We start from the raw sequence: 20,513 nt of genomic DNA on the forward strand, positions 1-20,513 counted from the left end.
TCCAATTGTAGAAAAAAAAAAAAAAAAAAAAAAAAAAAAAAAATTTTTTTTTTTACACAATTTGATAAGCAACGATACATTTACAGTAAACTATTGTTGTGAATTTTTTAGTTGTGAGCGTTTCTCCCAAGCATTCATGATGTATTTTTTACAGAAATTATCAAAAATAGAGGTAGATTCATCACAAATAAAAACTGAATAATCTCCTAATACATATTGAAGTTTAATATCGTCAAGTCTGGGTACTGTAGTTGATTTTTTTTTTTCTACTGACTTGAATTGATTGCAATTCAGTATGTTAATATGCATCACATTATCTTGACAGTTGGATCTGTATGCTCTAGTATCATTGTCTTCTATACCAATTTGCTGATTGATTTTTTTGTTATTAGAATTTTAAATCAATCTGCAAACATAATCTTAATTTCTGTATCCTTGCTAATGCTGCTAACTCCCCCTTTTTTAACAGCTTGTTTTTGACATTTAATTTTAAATAATATTATTTAGTGTTCTTAAAATGTACTGTATATACAGTACCTATCATTCTTATAAATCTTGTATACTAACTAAAACTAAATAAAATATTATTAAATTTTCCTAGAACACTGATGATGGTACAGTTATTCCAATGGATGTCCAGAGTACAGCTTCTGATGATATGAGCATGTCTCCTATTAGCGACGATGGACAAAACAAGGTTCTTGTGTCAGAGGTCAACCCAGAAATGCAGGACAATTCAGCAATCAAAAACCAGAATAATACGAATATGTGGAATAACTTTAACACATCAAACATGAACAGTTTTACCAACCAGTTTAATCCTCAATTTCAGCAACAAAATTTTGGACCAAATGTGCCGCCACAAAACTTTTCCATGGGACAGAACTATCCTGGATTTGCTGGTCCATTTGGTTCTCCAAGTTTTAATATGGGGTTCCAGACTGGCCAAGGTCCTCAAGGGTTTGGATTTAACCCTGGTAATTTCCCTCCAGGTTTTCAGCATCCCGGTCAGTTTGGTGCCAACCAACAACCACCGACAATGGAGCAGCACCCCCACTATCAAATGATGGCCAGAATGGGCATTTGGCAGCCACAGCTAGGGGGTAATTACAACCAGGGTATGATGGCGCCCCAGAACTTTAATACACCACCTCCTAATTACTATGATCAGTGGCGTAGCCAAACGCCAGAAAATAACTGGAATCAGGGCACAGGGTTCAATCAGAATCAAATGCCAAACCAAAACTTCTTCCAACAGCTCCCTAACCAACAGCAACAGCAGCAATGGCAGCAGTCACCGCCTAAGATGGATCCACGTCAGGCCACTCTTGATGAAGCCATGAAACAGCTAGTCTTGGAACTCAAGACTGTGATGAAAAAAGATCTCTGTCGTAAGATGGTGGAGACATCTGCCTTCAAGTGCCTTGAACATTGGTGGGATGATTGTGTTGAGAAATCCAAGGTAATGAAATCGAACACAAGATTTGTCAACATCTCTTTTATTGAGACAGCGTTGCTGTCTATGCAGTGCACAGTAGTGGAGCCTAAGGTTTTCATTTTTTTAAATTATTTATGTACGCCTATAGCTCAGACACGTCGGTGTCTTCGACAGATACCTGCACATTATAAATGTCCATTTATTATTACTATCTAACTTACTATATGGCATTTTATATTAATTATTACTATTTATTTGCTCTGTCAGTAGTCACATTTTAAGGGTATTATTACACAATGTGCATTTCTAATATGGTTTTATTTTTAAATTATCCAAATTATAGCCTTCAAAAACGGAGCCTATTAAAAGTCAGGCAAGCAGATCAATCCTTTCGAGCCTTGAAAACACCACTGAATGGAGTAAATCAATCAGTAAATCTGTTGGTTTACCTGGCTTGGAAATTGGTCTTGGTCTTCGTGCTGCAATGCCTCGAATGCCATCGTTCAAGGTGGGTATAGAGTGTGGTGCGATGTCTGTGTAGTCTAGAGGTGTGTAATAGCATTACGTCCTGCTTAGGTACACACTAGATGATTCATCTTCTTTTTTCATCCACATAAATTTTTTATTTTTATCTAGGTAAAGAGGAAACCTCCAGAAGAACAGGCACAAGATGAAAAACGAAGACAAAGACGAAAATCTATGGCCTCTGACCAAGAAGACGACTCTGGTAACTAGCAGTTATTTACTATTAAAACTAAACATTTTTTATTATAACGTATATGAGTTGGTATGTATTGTGCATCCCAGTCAAATGGATGAGTTGTGACCCTTAGTCAGATTTTGTGTGGGAGTAGAGAGGGGTAGAATCTTAGTTGACAAGTGTATAGAACCCCTTGAAAGATGGGGTGTGAACGAGAATATAGAAAATATGTACGATCCCTAGACAGATTGTGTTTAGAGGTGTGGAATCTCAATTTTTGAATGTGCAGGTCCCTTAAACAAGTGGGCTGGGGTATGCAGTCTCATTTGATAAATGTGCAGGAACATGTAGACAATAATGCATTTGTACAACCCTTTACACAAATGGGCTACATGGCATAGTTAATAAGTGTGTACTGTTGGAGCGCTGGGCAGATAAAGATGTGTAATTTCACTTGATACAGTACTGTAATGTTAATGCACAACTAAACATAGGGAGTGTAGTGTGTCGCATACTTGTGTAGTCTTACTCCGGAATTAACACATGTTTATTCTCAACTTGCCAGTGTGAAAATGGTATTAGAAAATAATATGTGTACAACACCTAGACATGTTTATTTAAATTTTGTAATGGATTTTTAAAAATGTATGATTATTTGCAGATGCTGAAGCCGATAAAGTGGAGGTTTTGAGTCAGACTTCCGAGAGTTCTGCTAAACTGTCTAAATATCAAGAGAAATACAGAAGCTCCGGAAGTGAGAAGGGAGAAGATGATGATATTGAAGAGGAGGAAGATCTAAAGCAACTGCTTAGGCGTAGGCGAGGATTGGAAGCTAAAGATGCTGAAGTGTCTGATGGTGATGGTCAGTTATGTTTTATTTATTTATATTTTATATGTTATTTGAATTGCATATAATAATTTTTTATGTATGTGTTTTTTATCTAGTAGAAGCCATTATTAGGGACAACTTTGGAATCAAAATGAAGTGTCCCCCATGTAGGGGGTTGGTCATTGTATCCTGAAAAGTTACACCTTTGTAGGAGTGTCAGAGGAGTGTATTTCTTCTTTAAGGAAAAAAAAAAATGTTTCTAATTCACCTTTCATTACTTTTATTTCTTCTTTTGAGATGATGGCCTACATTTTACTAGTTTAGCATTAGGATTATATATATATAATAAATAAATATAATTTTAGTTTTTTGGATACCAGTATATTAATGAAAAAAAAAAATTCAAGACCACCTTTGGGACCTGAAAATTTGGGTGGTCTCTGGGTTCTGTCTCCAATTAGAGGGTTAGCTTTGTGTTAAAAGATTGAAGATTGTTTGGTTCTTAGAAAAAGAGGTCTCGAATTAGAGGGGTCTCAGAATTGGAGCAGTCTCAAATTAGAGTGTGCGCTGTATAAATGTTTAGTTTTATGGTATATGAGTATTTAAAACTTCATTTATTTTACATAGACATCTACAGTACTGCTGGTAGTTCAGAAGAAGAGGAGGAGGAAGACGACGAAGAATCTGAGGAAGACTGGGAAGGGGAGTCTGTATCAGAAACAAGCGAATCTTCATCATCTTCTGAAGATGATGAGGATGAGGAGGTTGATGTAGAAACAGAAGAAAAGTGAGTGATTTTTTTTATTGTTTTCAAGGTTGTTGTCATAGATATGATATTAGGGAAGGACACTTATGAATGTCTTTGCAAGATTGTTAAATAATTTGGTACCAACATTTATCAATAATAACATTTATAATATTATAATTATAATAATAATAATATAATAAATAAAGTATTATAATATTTATAATTATAATATTTATAATTATAATTATATATTTTTCAGTTGACTTCCATCATTTTAATATGAAATTCAGTTGTACTGCTTTGTGTGTATGATTGAAAAAATTGTACCAGAATATGAATTATTTACTAACCTATACTTGATTTTACTTATTTATACCTTAACATTTATTTTAATTTAATGTTTATTATGTGTTTATTGATCTTTTAACATTTGATTTATATTATTACATTTAAAAATCACACTATCATAACATTTGTATATTTTATAACTAATAACTATAGCTGAAGTAAACCACTGCCAGTGTATCTATAACAATGATAGATTTCAAGCACTTAAGAAAATTTAACTTTTTTAATTGATATTTTCTGCTTCTTTTATCAGGGATAAAGATGATGGATTAAAGGCCAATCTAGACAAAACATTAGTACCCAAGATCTTGAATGGAGAATCAGTTACCAAGATAACATCACCTATAAAGTAAGATGCTGTGTATTTTTTTTTTGTAATATACCCATTGCTTCTTGGGTATAAGGCCACCCTTTAAACACAAAGTCTTCGTACATCCATCTTTATTTTAACATTGAAAAAATCTCAAAAGAAATAAATAATATAAAGACAGATTGTTGATTCAGTAGCCACCTTATTTTCTCTGGGATCATATGGGAAATCCTTTGGTTTAACATTTTCATCAACCCACAATTTTTTTGTTATAAAGTAATTTTGACAGAAATTTCAGTTTTATTTTCAATTTTTCTGTTGTTTTCCCAATATCCTCATACTACAGTTTGGGTGCTGGCTTTGAGTTCTCCCTACTTATTTTTCCAATTACATGTATTCACTTGTTTTGTGCATAGTAGAGACCCACTTATTTGTGCAGTATAAATGCATAACGTTTTAACCTTTATTTTTGTACAATCTAGGGTTAAAGATGAACCTGTCAAAAGCATGATTAGTCCAGAAAAGAGCAGCGATGTGAAGAAACAAAAGAACAAGGCAGACCGCCCTGACCTTGATGCTTTTGAGATCCTGGTAGAGATGGCCTCCAAGGCCAGGGAGTTAGAAAGTGAGGGAGGTGAAGATGATGCCAAACTAGATGACACATCGGAGAAAACAGAAAGTGCAGATGAGGTAAATTTTTTTCTGTTACTGTTGGGTCCTTCTGTGAAGATGCAGATGAATAGTTTAATTCTTGAGCAAGTGGTAATACTCTGCTTAAGAATATTTATTTGGTTGTCATTTTATTGGGTTGTCATTAATTACCATATTTTCTCTAAACTTTCCTGATGTTATTGATTTTGACAATCAGGCTGAACCAACTCTGCGCGACATGATGCTAATGGACCACAGTTACTGTAAGCTGCCCTCACCACCTCTAGCACCAGTAGTAACTCCTCCAGCACCAGTAGCAATGCCATCAGCCCCAGCTGTCAAGAGCAGCAACATGGAGATTGAACACTCATATAGTCAACCAGAGAAGGTTGCCACAGTACCAACATCAAAATCGAAACCAGTAGATGAACCAGTGCCAGTTGAAGCTGACATACCACCAGAAGAATTCAAGCCAAAGAAGAGGAAGCGCAAGAAGACAGAGCTTGAAACAATCATTGAGGAGCAGATCCGACGTGCAGAGCAAGAAGAGGAAGCAAAGGTGCCACTATTCCATCCTAGGAACTACTATGAGGAATGGCAGCTGTTGTATGACATCCTAGCCAATGGCATAGATTTGGAAGATGCTTGTTATCTGCGCAAGACTTACACCATGTTACTTCAGGACAACAGGCACTCATGGCTCAACTACTGCCATTGGGTCAGCCATCCAGATATCCTTTAAAATAGAATTTAATATGAGAAAGCAGTCTTAAATTAATGGAATGTTATGTTGCAGGGGTCCTCAGTCTCTGGAAGTAGCTGGAGTCTCTTGGAAATCGGGTTGGCCTCCTGCACTCTTGCAAGCAAGCAAAAAATAGCTTATTTCATACCAATTTATAATATTTGCATGTTTTTACTACTTTATTATCAAAATTGTTTCATGGAAATCAGTGCTGTAGGGTATCACCATGTGCAGAAAAATATAATTATAGGAAAGAAAGCTTATTTAACCAGATCTCCTAGAAGGGATTTCTTCCAACTTGGCACCCCTGTTAGCATTGTGTATAATATTTATATATAAAACTATTGATTTTAATATATTATATCTAGTTTTATTATTATAGTAGTTAAACCACTTGATAAAGAATCAATTACTTTCTTTAACAAATGTTTACTGACTGTCTTCCCGGAGAAGAAGCGGAGGAAAATTGATGATGATCATGGCAAGCATGACACCGGTTGTGCTAGAACACAAGGCTACTACAAGATTACCCTGAAAGAGAAGAAGCGCTACATCAATAGGCCACGCACAATAGGAAAAGAACCTGAAGACGTAAGTAAAGTCATTCACCAAAATTGCCTGGCTTACGTCAACCATTTGAAGAAATGATATGAATAACAGAGGCTACGTTCAGACTTGGATATAAGCCAGGCTTGAGTTAAGCCCGGCTCAACGTTAAGCCTGGCTAAACTTTGCCAGGTGTTCAGACTAGTGGGATTAGCCAGGAGGCGCGAGCATTTGCATAATAATGAACCATGACCAGGAAATGCATTTCAGTTGCTCGCGAAAGGTATGCTCGCTCACAGCGTACGTAATTGAATGCAGATTGGTTTTAGTCCATGCAAGACCCCTGCAACGATTAAAGCCTGGCTTAAAAAAGTTAAACACAGTGGCATGCCAGGCCTAGTTACTATAGGAACACATCCTGGCTTGAGATAAGCCACCTAGTTCAGACTGGTAGGTGGATAAACCTGAGTTGCGCTGGTTTTATCTACCTAGTCTGAACTAGGCCATAAATTTTGATTTAAAAAAAAAGTTATGCACAGAAATAATATTTGGAATTTTTTAATATCATCAGAAATTGTATTTAGTAAGAATCTCATAATTTTATAATTGATGGAAATATGTTATAAATCATTATACCTTGGCTTGATTTGAATTTAGGACCGACAAGGGTCAGAGGTCGTTACCAAGACTGGACCAAGTGTGTCGAGGGAAGCTCGTTTAGATCATCGAAGACTACTTACCTCATTGTCTCATACACAGGCTGATAGCACATCTGATCTCCTGAAATTCAACCAACTTAAGGTAAGGCATATTCTAATGCTACATTTCAGCACATTCAAGAAAACAAGACTTACGAAGAAGAGTGATCACAATGTAAAATGCATTGCTATAATAGTGGAATTACAAATGCTCAAGTATTATTTAGGCAAGTGTTTTTTTTATACCTTGTTTCACGAATCCGCCGCCCGTAATTATGGATGATTTTCAATAAAAATAACATTTTATTTTTGGCCAAATAGCACACCTGCCGCCACAAAAAACTGGAAATTTTCGGGAAAAAAGGGGTTTTTCTAAATTTTTATTATACCCGCTGCTGCCTTGAAATCTCCAAAAATAAGATAGGTATATTTCTTCCTGATTATATAAATTTAAAGCATTCAAACAACCCATACTACATTGTTTACATTCAACAATAACATTTTATTTTTATTTTCTCCTCTGCCTGGATGTTTTTGTCAAAACAATTTGCTAAATAAGAAAGTAAATTTTTATTTTATTTATTTTTTTTTTTTTTGCCCTCCTCGGACATTTAAAAAAAAAATAAGTTCGCGAAACAAGGTATAAAATTTATGATATTCATAATTTACACTCTAATGACTTTCATCTAGTTACTAAACGTCTTGAATGTTGGAACACATTTGAACAATGAAAATTGTTGCTTTTTCTATAAAAATAGTTCCGTAAGAAGGAGCTGAAGTTTTCTAAGAGTGGCATTCATGGCTGGGGTCTGTATGCATTGGAAACTATCTCACAGGATGAGATGGTCGTGGAATATGTTGGGCAGATGGTACGGCAGACCATTGCGGACATGCGCGAGAAACGTTACGAGGATCTAGGAATTGGAAGTAGTTACTTGTTCAGAATTGACTCGGAGGCCATAATCGATGCAACTAAATGTGGAAATTTTGCTCGTTTTATCAACCATAGCTGCACGGTAAATAGTCTTTTTATCATTTTTCGATTGATTAATGAACGTAAAGGCAGGCTTATGTAGTATTGCTGTAAATAGGTATTCCATAGTGCAATGAAGGTATAGTGCAATGGTTTTCTTTTTATGAGTATCGACTTAGACTGCTACCGGTCAGTAGACTGGTAGTGTGTTGGGCAAGTGTTCGCAGGCTTATTGTTGGCCAGTGTGTGTCAGTCTAAATTAGTGTAATATTTTGTATGAACTTGGTTTGTGCAAAGGAGGAAGGGATGTTGAGGCCTTGCTGGCTTCAAAAAAATTCTTTAACATTATTGTTATGTTATCTTATTACATATCACTCTTTGGAGCCGGATTAAATTAAAAAAATTGAACTATAACATCTAACATATGTCACATATTAATCAGTTTTTCAGTTCAGTTCTAATAAAATATCGTTCTTTTTTTATTGTTGTAGCCAAATTGTTATGCAAAGATTATCAACGTGGACTCGCATAAAAAGATTGTAATCTACTCCAAGAGACAAATCAACAAAGGTGATGAAATCACATACGATTATAAGTTCCCAATTGAGGATGAGAAAATTCCATGTCTCTGTAACAGCTCGCAGTGTAGAGGCACTCTGAATTAAAATCCAGTGCCAAGATGGATAACCCTTGAAGCTGTTGAAAGGACCACTCTCCATTGATGGTTAAAAAACATGTGACCGTTCCCAAAATGCCATGAAGAAATATGATAAGCCAAGTTGACTATGGGTTGTCAAATTTGGCTCGTGAAGACCATAGAATAGAGTTCCTGAAGACATAACTTGTGCCTAGCTGTCAGTTACTGGTTAAGGAGGGTTGCGGTGTAGTTCCATGTCTAGGCTACAAACTAATACATTATGATAAACTTATGAGCAATAAATAAAGGAATGCCGATATACTGTACTTATATGAAGGGTATTAAGCCAAGCATGCATATCACTACACTGTCGAATACCATTGCAAGTCTTACTGAATCATTGCCAATGGTAATGGCAGATTTCGCCAGTCAGTTTTTTATTGGGGATTTTGAGGCATGTAGACGATGAATGCTGAAAATGTCATTGCATTTCTGTATGAAATATTTGTTGGTAGTTGTAAAAACTCACTTGTACACCATATTAAATGAGGGTCATCAATCCAGGGAAGCCAAATGTTTGCAACCCCGGATTTTGATGGCTTATTACCATATTCCTTTGAGGGTTAAGGAGTGGACAGCTGCTTGTTTGGTAACACTTGATGAGTCCTAAACCAGGTCTCTTCTTAAGGCAGAGTGAGTGAACATCTGATCAGTTTGAGCTTTTGATGCTCTAGAGCCAAGTGTCAATAAGGCTTAAAGGTGATAAAGTTGTTTTTTAGTTTTGAGAAAAATCTTGCCAAGATTGAACTCAAAACCTTTGGTTTGGAGTGTGGGCACTTCATCACCAAACTACTGTACTGCTCCAATCAAATGATGTATGTAAGATACCGTATTATTTGAATAAACGCCCCGGGGCTTTGTTGTTGAGAAGAGTTTGTGAGGGGACATTTATTCGAGGGAGGTGTTTTTTTTTTTTTTTTTGTGTAAAATGGATATGGGGCGTTTATTTGATGGATGCATTTATTCCAAATGAGGCTCTAGAGAGGGCATTTATTCAAAGTGGGGTGTTTATTCTAATAAATACAATATATTATTATTATGTTGCCTTAATATTCAACCACTTAATAAAAAACTAAAATATATGTGTACTAGTACCATTCAGCGTTTTACAACTACCAACAACATTGTGCATAAGCAATGATTATATGGTGTATTATTATGTTGAAAATCATGATGAAAATTTATTATAGAGCAGCAGTCTTGTTAGTGGCAATCTAACCATCAGAAATGCCATTTGTAGGGGCATTATGGTCTGGTTTGGTTAGCAACAATTGTAGATTGTAAGAATGTACAATATTTTTGTACATGTATTATATTTGACCCTCACAATTCAGGGTAAATTCAGGTCAATGATCTATTGTGTTCTTATCAATGATGACTTGCATATGAACACAAAATTGAAATTAAACATGTTCCTATAATATTTACAAGCAATGCTGATCAGTGAATTTCTAGACATGGCATAGGTCTAGATATTTGACAGTTAAGTTGTGGCTATCTTTTTGAAGGGGAAAGGGGGAGGTGCCTCTTTCTCTTTTTGAAAATCCAGATGTGATACGTTCAGTAATCTGTTTATATTTGACCTAATTTTTGTCACCGCACCTATCCTCTGGGTGCCATGTCACATTATATAGGCCACATAAATTAAGTCCTGTCCAGACTGTGCGACATGCCTAAACATAGTCATGATGACATCATGTCATGACCATATATAGGCACATCATGACATCATGTCATGACCATATATAGGCACATCATGACTATATATGGGCATACAACAGTTTTTTGTCAAAGAAAATGTTAAAGTGTGGACAAAGCTTTAGGTCTTAAAATATTTACGTCATAAATCAGCTCAGAAAATGCTATTTGGCTGTAGACAAGGAGCTTCTTTATAAACTGTCTACCATTCAGAATGTATATCATCATTAGAATTTCTGTATATTTTTTATTGTTTATTAGATTGAACACCATATCTAGCTATATTAATAATATTCAATCATCATAATCATTCTAGTGATGATTTAAGTTTAGGTATATTTTTCATACAGTTAGAATTTCTTTTGTGGTATGTATTATTAATACGGTTTTTCTTTACGCTGTTCGTAACGAAAACCAATTATAATCGCTGATGATCAGTTATCAATTGTACCCTAATTTACATGTAGTGTACATATAATCAGTATACCTTGCGCTGTCTTGGTAATAGGTTGTTTGAAATGTATAAAAGTGATTTTGTTCGAAGACTTTGTAAGATAAATTCAAAGAAATGCATATTGCGTAATAATGTTTTTCTTGTGCTGTTACTGTAAATCTTAAATGTGAATATATTGACAAATTCATTTTAAAATTTGTCATTAAAAATGTACTGTACTATCAGTCATGAGGTAAAAAATTAAAAATTGTTTTGCTTAGTTTGTATATTTAAGTACTGTATAGTTTCTCATTGGAAGCTAATATTTTATTTGATCATTTTATATGAGCTATTATTCAAAATTTTATTTTTTGAGGTATTTCCCTGTCTTTTTGATTGATAGTACTGTACATCTTTAATATCATTAGGCATTCTAGTCATCCAAGCCCCTGCACTTGTAAGCAAACAGGTGCCTAACCTAAGACACCAAAATAAAGACATAGACATATCTAGGATTGCGTAGGGAGCTATGCCAGGCACTCGCTACGTCTTACGACAAATCCAACTCCTCTCCTTTTGGGCGCTAGACGGCACGATGCCGATTGTCAGCAGTCTGAGTTGTTGTGTCTGGTGTTGTGTTCTCCATATAATCGCCATATAGTCTATAAAGTGCCCGACTTTAGGGGACGATTTTAACCAGTCGTAGGTCCAGGAATTCGAAATAGAGGAGCCCATGGAGGAACTTTCAGAGATATGGTTGGGGCTGCGGTAAGAAAATTTATAACTTATGGCAACTCTAGGTGGCTGAAAATGGCACTCTGACCAACATTTTAATATAATTTTATTTTTTTCTTCATTTTGTTTTATAACTTTGACAGAGTTTAATGGGGACCTTTGATATCCTCAGCACATTTGCAGTTGGATGGCCCATATTAAAAATTCTTTGGGCATTCCATATGTCCTATATCTCGGAACAGGTTCAAATTGGACTAAGAAGTGTCAACTTGCTTAATGTCCTGGACCCCTACCAAGGCTTTGCCTGGCTGGTTTCCGCCAAGACTCCCTGTTGGACAGCCCCCCCCCCACCAAATTTATTTCCTCGAGCAACCACTGAACGTGCTACATTTTTAACATTTTCCACCCTCCCAAGCCCCCTAAGCTGTTGAATGTAGACTTCTCCACAAATGTGGAACATGTACCGGACTAGTAAAGCCAGTAGCCTGAACCCAATCATAAGGTACTTCAACAATAACAAATAGCCGACCGGTAACAGACTGACAAACTGTTCATAATTAGTAACACTTACCCGACCAGTAGCACATACAAATGGGTAACATAAAACAACACCAGCTCAGAGCTTCCCAGAGAATAACATGGGTGACCTCAACCCCATTGTTGGATGTTGGAGCTTAGGTAGAAAAAATTATGGCACATCTAGATGGCCGGAAATGGCCCTATCAGACTTCAATTTTGAATATAATTTTCTACCCCCACCCTCAAATCCGCCACTGATCTGGTTAATGAGCTTTAACTCATTTCAGTTTACTTTGCTATATATATATACCCATTGGCACCGACTTCTGTGATACAATTGATAGGCCTAATAAAACAGTGAAAACGTACAGTACAAAACAATGAATTTGCTGAGATGGGTTTCATTTCTGGGGGACTGTCCCGATTTCCTGGAGACTCCCACAAGTTATGGAAGATTTGGGACCCCTGACAATTTTCAACAATGAATTAACAGTAGATGAACAAAAAATTATGACAATGATTGGTATTATTTGTTCAATGGTTAGATATACTCAGGGAACAGTGAAATTACAATTACTGCACTACTGTACTGAAGTTTTGACTTTTTTAAATTGTGTTCTATTTATAGGGGTCCCAACAAGGCAATTCAATTCCCAAGTTGAAAGGAACCATTTCCTTGGAGATTTGGGAATGTCCTATTCCTGACAGTAATTAGTATGATTTGAACATGTTAATTATCGTACTAAACATAGCAACACCTGCATGTGGCTGGCCCTTGCACACCTGTTATCAAAATGTACACCAGGAAGACCTCTTATCGCTTTAATTTTATTTTGATCACACTTAAGGTACAACATAATTATATACATATTTGATACTTTTTTGAAAATAGAAATATGTTAAAGTTCAAAACCATACTGAATTATTTACTCATCATCACCATCATCATTGTCATCATCATCAAACCCAAGTTAGATTTTATAATTTGGATCTTGCTCTTGATTTATCGCGTATTTTGAAAAGGATTTTGAACACCTCATCGAATTCTGGATTTAATCTTTTCTGCACTCTCTCCACCCATGCACCAAGCTTAGGATGATTTTCTGCCGGGTCGCGACCTGAGCCAGTTACCTGAAGTACCTGGGGGTAAATCAAGATAGTATTGAAAATATTATTATTATTAAGAAAATATAAATTATCCCAAACATTGGTATTAACTGTAGGTACAAGGAATTTCAAAACATTGGCATCACATGAAATCTAAGAAGCTTTCGATTTGAGCAATGACAAAACTCTAGAACGGATTCACTCATCACTGACTGTTCTACGTACTCTGCACAATGTAGATTTCGGCAAAACTGCAGCCTATAATTCAGACGCGAATGCGCAGATGACAGCTTAAGCTGACGCGCAAGGGGTCATTTTAAATTATCGCACCATCTTGCGCCCACAGGGAGCAGAGTTGGAGAGTGAGTACCCGGTTTTAGTGACATTATGTTCTAAGTCCTACCGTTGCAGTGCAATTGAAAGCTCAGGGCCTATTATCATACATCAACTGACCAAAGTTGTCAGTCTGTTGATGATTTATGTACATGTGCTTTATGCATATCCCGCAGACTCTTATATACTGTATATTGAAATTTGCAATCACAGCTGACCTCTGATACTCCCATGATGTCAGCAATTGTGATGTCATCACCACACAAGTACTGTTGGTCTTTGAGGAAGACATCTTCAATGTCAGTAAATGATTGGTTCATGGCTGACAGGTTGCTCTCCAGTTTACTGGTGTTTACTGGGCTCCCGGTCATCCTTGGAATCAAGTACTGTAAAGAAAAAACTCAAATCATGAAATTCTATTGGCGTTGTAGCTTGGTGACTTGCATCCCAATCTTAACATCCTTGGTTAAGTCTAAAAAAAAGTCAGGTTTTTCTTTAATGACTAAAAATCCAAACTGCCTCATATTATTGGTTTTAAAGCATCAAGGCTCCAAACATTACTGAATATCATTGTTAATTATTTTTTTCCCCAAAATTATAGTTTTTAATATGACAGTATATTATACTATTTAACAGGATGTGCGTTCTTCCCCACCAAACTCCATTCCTGACTAAAAACTCCTTTGATCAAGGAATTTACCTCTGTCCAGAAAACTTTTGCGCAAGTCATTCTTGTGTTAAGATGCTGCCAAGCCAGGTATTCATCCACCTTAGCACGCTTCTTGACGTCGGCAGGGTACCAGTGGTCTGGTGTCTTGTAAGTGCTTATAAGGTATCTTAGTATAGCCACGCTGCAACAAAATACATTCAAATTGGTTGATGCAACTTGTGTTAATAACTTGGAATTGAGTTGTGGTTTAGTGGTTAAGTGCCTATCTTCCAATTCCAGGGTGCTGGATTCAAATCTAGCAATGCAACCAAGAACATTCCAATTCCCAACCCTGAATTCATAAAGAGACTTCCAAGGCCTATCAAGCATTTTGAGATGAAACACTCTTTAGTCAGTATTTGTAGCATCAATAAATATTTGAAGTGAATAATACCTTTCACTGAGATTAAAATCACCATCTTGGATTGCTGGTACCTTTTTAAATGGATTAATTGCTGCAAACTCATCTGTCTGGTGTGCACCTGTACATGGAAGCGGACAAGAGTTAGGCCTATATGATATACGAATTGCAATGATAAAGTGAGGTCTACAGACAGTACCACCGGATAGACCTAGTCTAGTACTACAACACTACTGGATTTTGAAGGTATGGCCTAGGCCTAGATAAGCCTAACCTAGCCCTCCCTAGGCCACCACAGACGTGACCTGTCCTGATCCTAACTACGCCTACGCCTAGCCAGGGTGCGGAGTTGTTATCTAGGCCTAGCCTAGAATCTAGAACTGAAGTTGTTTACACACACCTTTCGCAATTGATGTTTCCTTAAGTACGAAAGGGATATTATTTAATTTTGCAAAGAGCACAACAGATCGTGACGGCTGCGACAAGAAGTCGATAAATATTTTCAGAGCCATTTCCAAAACAGTATTTTGATGATCATCCGCAAGTCCCTCCCTCTGGGTTGTTGATGATTAATCAAGTGTGCAATACATGACCTTTCAATCGTAATTGAACTGACCTGGATATGCAGTCAAGCGGCTAGTTTAAACTAGTAATTATACTGGGTAGTAGGTTTAAGTTCAAAATAAGAATGCAGTATTATATTTTTGAACATTTATTAATGTCAATTTGAGTAGAGTACGTTTCTTAAGTGAAACATTACTGAATGTTTTTTTCATTATTATTTTGTATAGGACACCTACCAGGGAGATATAAAAGAGGACGCGTCTGTCTCACATTTTAATAAATGAATTCAATTAGAGTATATTTCAAAATTTTACTTTCTCTTACGAATAAATTAAATTTAGTTTACATCAACCTTTTGGGGAGGGGTCGATGGTAGTGGCGTATCTAGGGGCACGCCCCTCCACAAATTATTGCCCGCCCGATTCGCCTCCGAAAAATCACGGTCAAATAATATAATCACCTTATTTGCGAAGTACCCCTCCTCAACTGCTGATCATCCAGCACCCCCATTTCAAGACTTCTGATACGCCGCTGGTCAATGTCGTGCCAGCGAGGGACTGACTCCCCACCCTCCACCGTCGCCTGAAGCCACAACGAGGTCGTCAGATCAAAAATTAAAAAAAATAATTTGCCTGTCCAAATATTCTGGTCTAAAAGCACAATTTGGATCTTTCCCGTGAGATCTACCCTTTTTTTATTCTGGGACCCGGACCGAGGCTCTGTCGTTGGTTTCCCCCACCCCTCAGATCCCCTTCTCGTCAAATTCCTGCCACCGCTGGATTGAAAGGGGTTAATTGTTATACTTCAGTTGTTAACAAAAAAATTTTTTTTTTGCTGTATAAATTTAGTTAGAATTGGTGCTACTTATAGGCCTACATTATATTCTGATTGTCATTGTAACCATATTTAGGCCTATACACCTCAGAGTCCAACCAGTCGAATTTCCTTTAAGTTCGTCGTTTAATTCATTGCGTAGGCCCTATGTATGATTTGTAAACATAACTTCCTACCATTCTATTCACATTACTCTACCCATATAGTATCACTTACAATGGATCCTTACAAAGGATTGTCGAATAAAAAAAATAGAGTCACCCTTCCTAAGGATTGTCAAATAAAATAAATATAGGCCTAGCACTTTCAGGGCTCGATTTTCTGGGGGCGGATACAGAATTTGGCAGTAGGGGTGCGTGGAAGGGCGCAGATCTGTTTTGAAAGGTGAGGGACATTTTGTGGAAATAGGCCTATTACCTGTAGATGGCCGGAAATATAGTAAAAATGAAGCGCCAACAAATTTTCACGATCTTTATCAGCGATTTTCGGCAACCACAGAGACTTAATTAATATGTGTAATGTACCATAGAAAATAATATTTAAAAACATTGTCTTTGATGTAGACCCTATTTACTTGACCTACTTCAAAGACTCGAGTCCAAAAGTAACTCAGCCCCACCTGAGGTGAGAAAAATTGAGGAAATAGTAACTTTATGATGGCCGAAAATGACAGTTTTATATGTAAAATTCATCGTCATCCTCATCACATCACCACTATATTAATATAGTCTAAATGAAACCCCAGAAAATTGTTCATGATCTTTATAAACATTCTTTGATGTATTTAATTTACTTGACCTACCCCAAAGCCTTGAGGCCACATCCACCTGAGCACCACCATGGTTGGGGCTGAGGTGAGAAAATTTGAGGAAATAGTACCTCTAGACGGCCGGAAATGACACCTTTAAATAGTAAAATTCAACATCATCGCACATCGCCATTATAATATAGTCAAAATGAAGCGCTAACAATTTCTCATGATCTTTTATCAGCTATTTTCGGCAACCATAGAAATCTAATTAATAAGTTTGATGTACGGTAACATAAAACTTAAAACATTGTTTTTGATGTATTTACTTTACCTACTTCAAATCCACACCCATCTCAGCCCCATAGTTGGGGCTTAGGCAGTGGCGTATCTAGAAGTCTTGAAATGGGGGGTGCTGATGGGGGGCTTGACGATCAGTTGATGATCTTATTATTATTATTATTATTATTATTATTATTATTATTATTATTATTATTATTATTATTATTATTATTATTATTATTATTATCATATCATTATCATTATCATTATCATTATCATATGTGGGGCGGGACGTGTGCCCTTCCTTGACCTGCGCCCATGAGTGCATAGTCCACACCACCTCAGCCCCAAAATGGTTGAGGCTGAATGCAAACATTTTGAGAATATGGACCTCTGGGTGCCGGGAAATTGCACTCTTATACTTTCAAAATCTTACCAATAATTCATGTCAACAATATGATACAATTATTTTCTTAATACAATTTAGGAGTGAGTGGGGGTACGATCCCACCCTCTGCACACCCTCAGCATCCGCCCCAGATTTTCTAGTGGTGGATCCAGGGATGGCAGCCAAAAAATGACTACCAAGTCTGAAATCCTTTAGATAAGTTATCAAAATGGATTTTTTAAAACTCTTCCGATTCTTTTCCAGTGAGAATACAAACCGGAACCGAAAAATAGACAAGGGACCACCCGAAACTCTCCATTATCATGCCTATTTCCCCCTCCCCAACCTTTAGAACCATGGTCCTCGGTTGCGGTAAATAATTAAGTCTTCGATCTAAATTTCTGTTGGGCCCCTCTCATTGGGAACAAAAAATGAACTTTCCCGTAAGTGCAGTCCAAGCACCCACAATCCCTTCATCAGAGCAAAATAGGGCATAATACGTTTTAAAACATCTCTACAAAGAAAACAATGTCCTCCCACCTCATTTTCAAAGAACTGACTTCCGGCCGTGTCATATCTTTTACGATGCTCAGTTTAAAGTGAAGTGGTGAAAGTCCGAGAAACATAATTGCAAATCTAAAAAAAAAATCAATACTTGTACTAGGCCTACTATATGAATTATCGAACATAACTGCTTTTTTTTCTGGTACTGTAGTACCATTCATCATTAGTTTCGTACAATACCAAGAACTCAAAAATGAAGTTTTATAATAATTTATTAAATTATTTCAACTATTTTTTTTTTCAATTTGAATAAAATCACGTTTGAATTTTCTGTATTGAGAGTGATATAAAATCTGTAATGAATTATAAACCTACTGTTGCTGTACGTTGTACGTATGTTACATTAACAGAATTTGAAAAGCCTGTAATATTTATTACTTTATTGGAACCGTTGAATGAAAGTTAAATACAGTAGAGTAGCTATGTGTTTACAATTATGTCATAATACATCAAAATGAACTACTGTAATACAATTTTGCCAACTAAAAGAAAATGTCATGAGAAACGGGAAAAAATTAAAAACATTTTTCTCTTCTAGCTTAATCTAGAGCCTTAACGAATTTACGAATGTCTTTTGCAAGTAACTGCGGAACCTCAAACGCTGCAAAGTGACCTCCACGTGGCATAGTAGTATTATATACTGCACCAGATCAGTAAACTGTTTACTCCACGGTTCTGGCACACGAGCAAATTCCATCGGAAAATCGGCAATAGCTGATGGTACCGCTATTTCATATACTGGTTCTTGGAAGGCCTCTGCCGTTTTTTCCTTGTAAAATCTCATCGATGTTGTAATAGAATTCGTCGTCCAATATAGCATAACATTTGTCAAAATTTCATCTAATGTCCATTTCTCTTCAATGCAACCATCATCCGCATCCCGTCCTTTACGGTTTGTCCAAGCAGAAAATTTTTCCAAGATTTAGGCTGCCAGTCCAATCGGGGAATCGTTAAGAGCATGGCCCAAAGTATCGGGTTTTGTTGCTTGTTGCATGTTAAACCAGTTTCAATTAAACGGTCAATAAAGTGTAGGAGCGGTTGGCGCACCGGTTGTGGCTTGGGCACCGGTTGTGGCTTGGACTCCCAACCTTGAGGACGGGGGTTCGAAACTCTGGCTGTGCAAATCGCTTGTGTCCTTGGGCAAGACACTTTATCTACGGTTGCCTCTCTCCACCCAAGTGCGTACCTGATAGGTTCCAACACAACCTGCGCTGATTACTAGCTGCAATTTATGGAATGATAATATAATTTCATTTACTAATTTAATTTGGTGTTTCAATGTGTTCATGTGTTTGATCCAATGACCGGGGTAGTTATGTGAAGCGCTTAGAAGCCTTGTAAAGGCATGAAGCGCTATATGAGAACGACATATTATTATTAAGTGTTCACCAACTGGAAACACCTTATCTTGATCTTCCTTTGAGCTTGGAATGAGACTTGGAAAGTAACTGCCAATTGCTAATACTATGCAAACCCAAGATTAAAGTTGGGATATAAGACCATTTTAGTAACTATATAATGCCCCCAATCTCCTCCTTGAATGTAGTACAAAGATCTTATAAACACAAGATAGCGTTCTCCGCGATTTACGCGTGCAAATTCTGTAATAAGGCATGAATGGCGCCCTCTTGCTAAATTGGAAACTTTTGACCTTTGACCGCTATGACCATACCGTTCCGTACGAAACATTTACATGAAACTCCACTCGGGCCGTCTCGGCTGAATCGACCCGAAAATCTCATTGCAGAATTCTTGGTATAATAGCGCATGAATGACGCCCTCTTGCTAAATTGGAAACTTTTGAACCTTGACCGACGCTTCTATTTGTTACGCGTAAATCGCGGAGAACGCTATCTTGTGTTTATAAGATCTTTGATGTAGTACTGATTAAATCCTAGACGTTTCATCAATTTGTCGAATATTCTTGCAACCGCTAAATGCATTGAGTCCTTTTTTGTGAGACCCTTTCGAAAAGGTGTAGCCAGGTATTGATGGGCACACTAATTCAAAAGCGTCATCAGACGGGCCACCATGAGCCAAAGGGTCAGTCATCATCGGTGCAATCTTCATGAATTCGTAGAAAGAACCAGGTCAACCCATGGATCATCATTAATGGTATCGCCTTCTGTCCAGGCGGGAGATTAGGTTTGATATGCATGAAATGAATGTCCATGCCCTCAATGTTAGTCTTGAAATGATCATATTTATTTATTTCCTCTTCCTTCGTTGTCCAGTTATAACTACTTATCCAATATTTGGCAACCTTTTTTCTCATGTAATCCGGTCTCACTATAGCACCCCCCCCCCGTCGGGGAAGCATACCCCTTTTGTCGAGGAACAAACAAATAAAAGAAATATTTACATGTAATATTCGTTTAGCCACCATATTGTTTGTGTTAACTTTTCATCATCATCACAACAACAATAATAATAATAATAATAATAAAATAATAATAATAATAATAATAATAATTCAATGAGACTAATTAAAAATAATTTGCGTTTTGTTATGACAAATGCTCATTTAGATAGCCTCATGATGGTTGGAATACATCGTG

General features: G+C 36.7%; 2 protein-coding genes and 1 pseudogene across 2 annotated transcripts in view; 1 reads left to right on the forward strand and 2 right to left on the reverse strand.

Annotated features, from left to right (window-relative positions):
- The window catches only part of LOC117116237 (histone-lysine N-methyltransferase SETD1B-like), a 17,990-nt gene extending 7,033 nt beyond the window's left edge, over positions 1-10,957 (forward strand). Inside the window, 12 exon segments of the mRNA XM_033260227.1 lie at positions 602-1,462; positions 1,782-1,946; positions 2,075-2,165; positions 2,800-3,000; positions 3,595-3,754; positions 4,317-4,412; positions 4,856-5,063; positions 5,242-5,755; positions 6,200-6,357; positions 6,970-7,113; positions 7,769-8,026; positions 8,475-10,957. Coding sequence (XP_033116118.1) covers positions 602-1,462; positions 1,782-1,946; positions 2,075-2,165; positions 2,800-3,000; positions 3,595-3,754; positions 4,317-4,412; positions 4,856-5,063; positions 5,242-5,755; positions 6,200-6,357; positions 6,970-7,113; positions 7,769-8,026; positions 8,475-8,648 — 3,030 coding nt within the window. The 3' untranslated portion in view covers positions 8,649-10,957.
- Positions 10,958-12,873: 1,916 nt separating this feature from the next.
- Positions 12,874-15,159, reverse strand: LOC117116244 (glutathione S-transferase theta-1-like). The gene is made up of 5 exons (XM_033260240.1): positions 14,976-15,159; positions 14,609-14,696; positions 14,206-14,356; positions 13,724-13,891; positions 12,874-13,205 (listed from the first exon to the last, which is right to left on the reverse strand). Exons 1-5 carry the CDS (start codon positions 15,085-15,087, stop codon positions 13,044-13,046), a joined length of 681 nt encoding a protein of 226 aa, XP_033116131.1. The 5' UTR covers positions 15,088-15,159; the 3' UTR covers positions 12,874-13,043.
- A 3,335-nt stretch (positions 15,160-18,494) lies between these two features.
- LOC117114625 lies at positions 18,495-20,275 on the reverse strand (annotated as a pseudogene).
- Positions 20,276-20,513: the final 238 nt, after the last annotated feature.

Source organism: Anneissia japonica, unplaced genomic scaffold (genome assembly GCF_011630105.1).
Source record: "Anneissia japonica isolate Jap-2015-1 unplaced genomic scaffold, ASM1163010v1 scaffold199_len4679917_cov187, whole genome shotgun sequence".
Classification (NCBI taxonomy): Eukaryota; Metazoa; Echinodermata; class Crinoidea; order Comatulida; family Comatulidae; genus Anneissia; species Anneissia japonica.

Coding starts and splice junctions, on each gene's coding strand:
- LOC117116244 (XM_033260240.1), bottom strand. CDS start 15,087: ATGGCTCTGAAAATATTTATCGACTTCTTGTCGCAGCCGTCACGATCT. Junction 14,697..14,975: donor GGAAACATCAATTGCGAAAG/GTGTGTGTAAAC, acceptor TTCCATGTACAG/GTGCACACCAGACAGATGAG. Junction 13,206..13,723: donor ACATCATGGGAGTATCAGAG/GTCAGCTGTGAT, acceptor ATTTACCCCCAG/GTACTTCAGGTAACTGGCTC.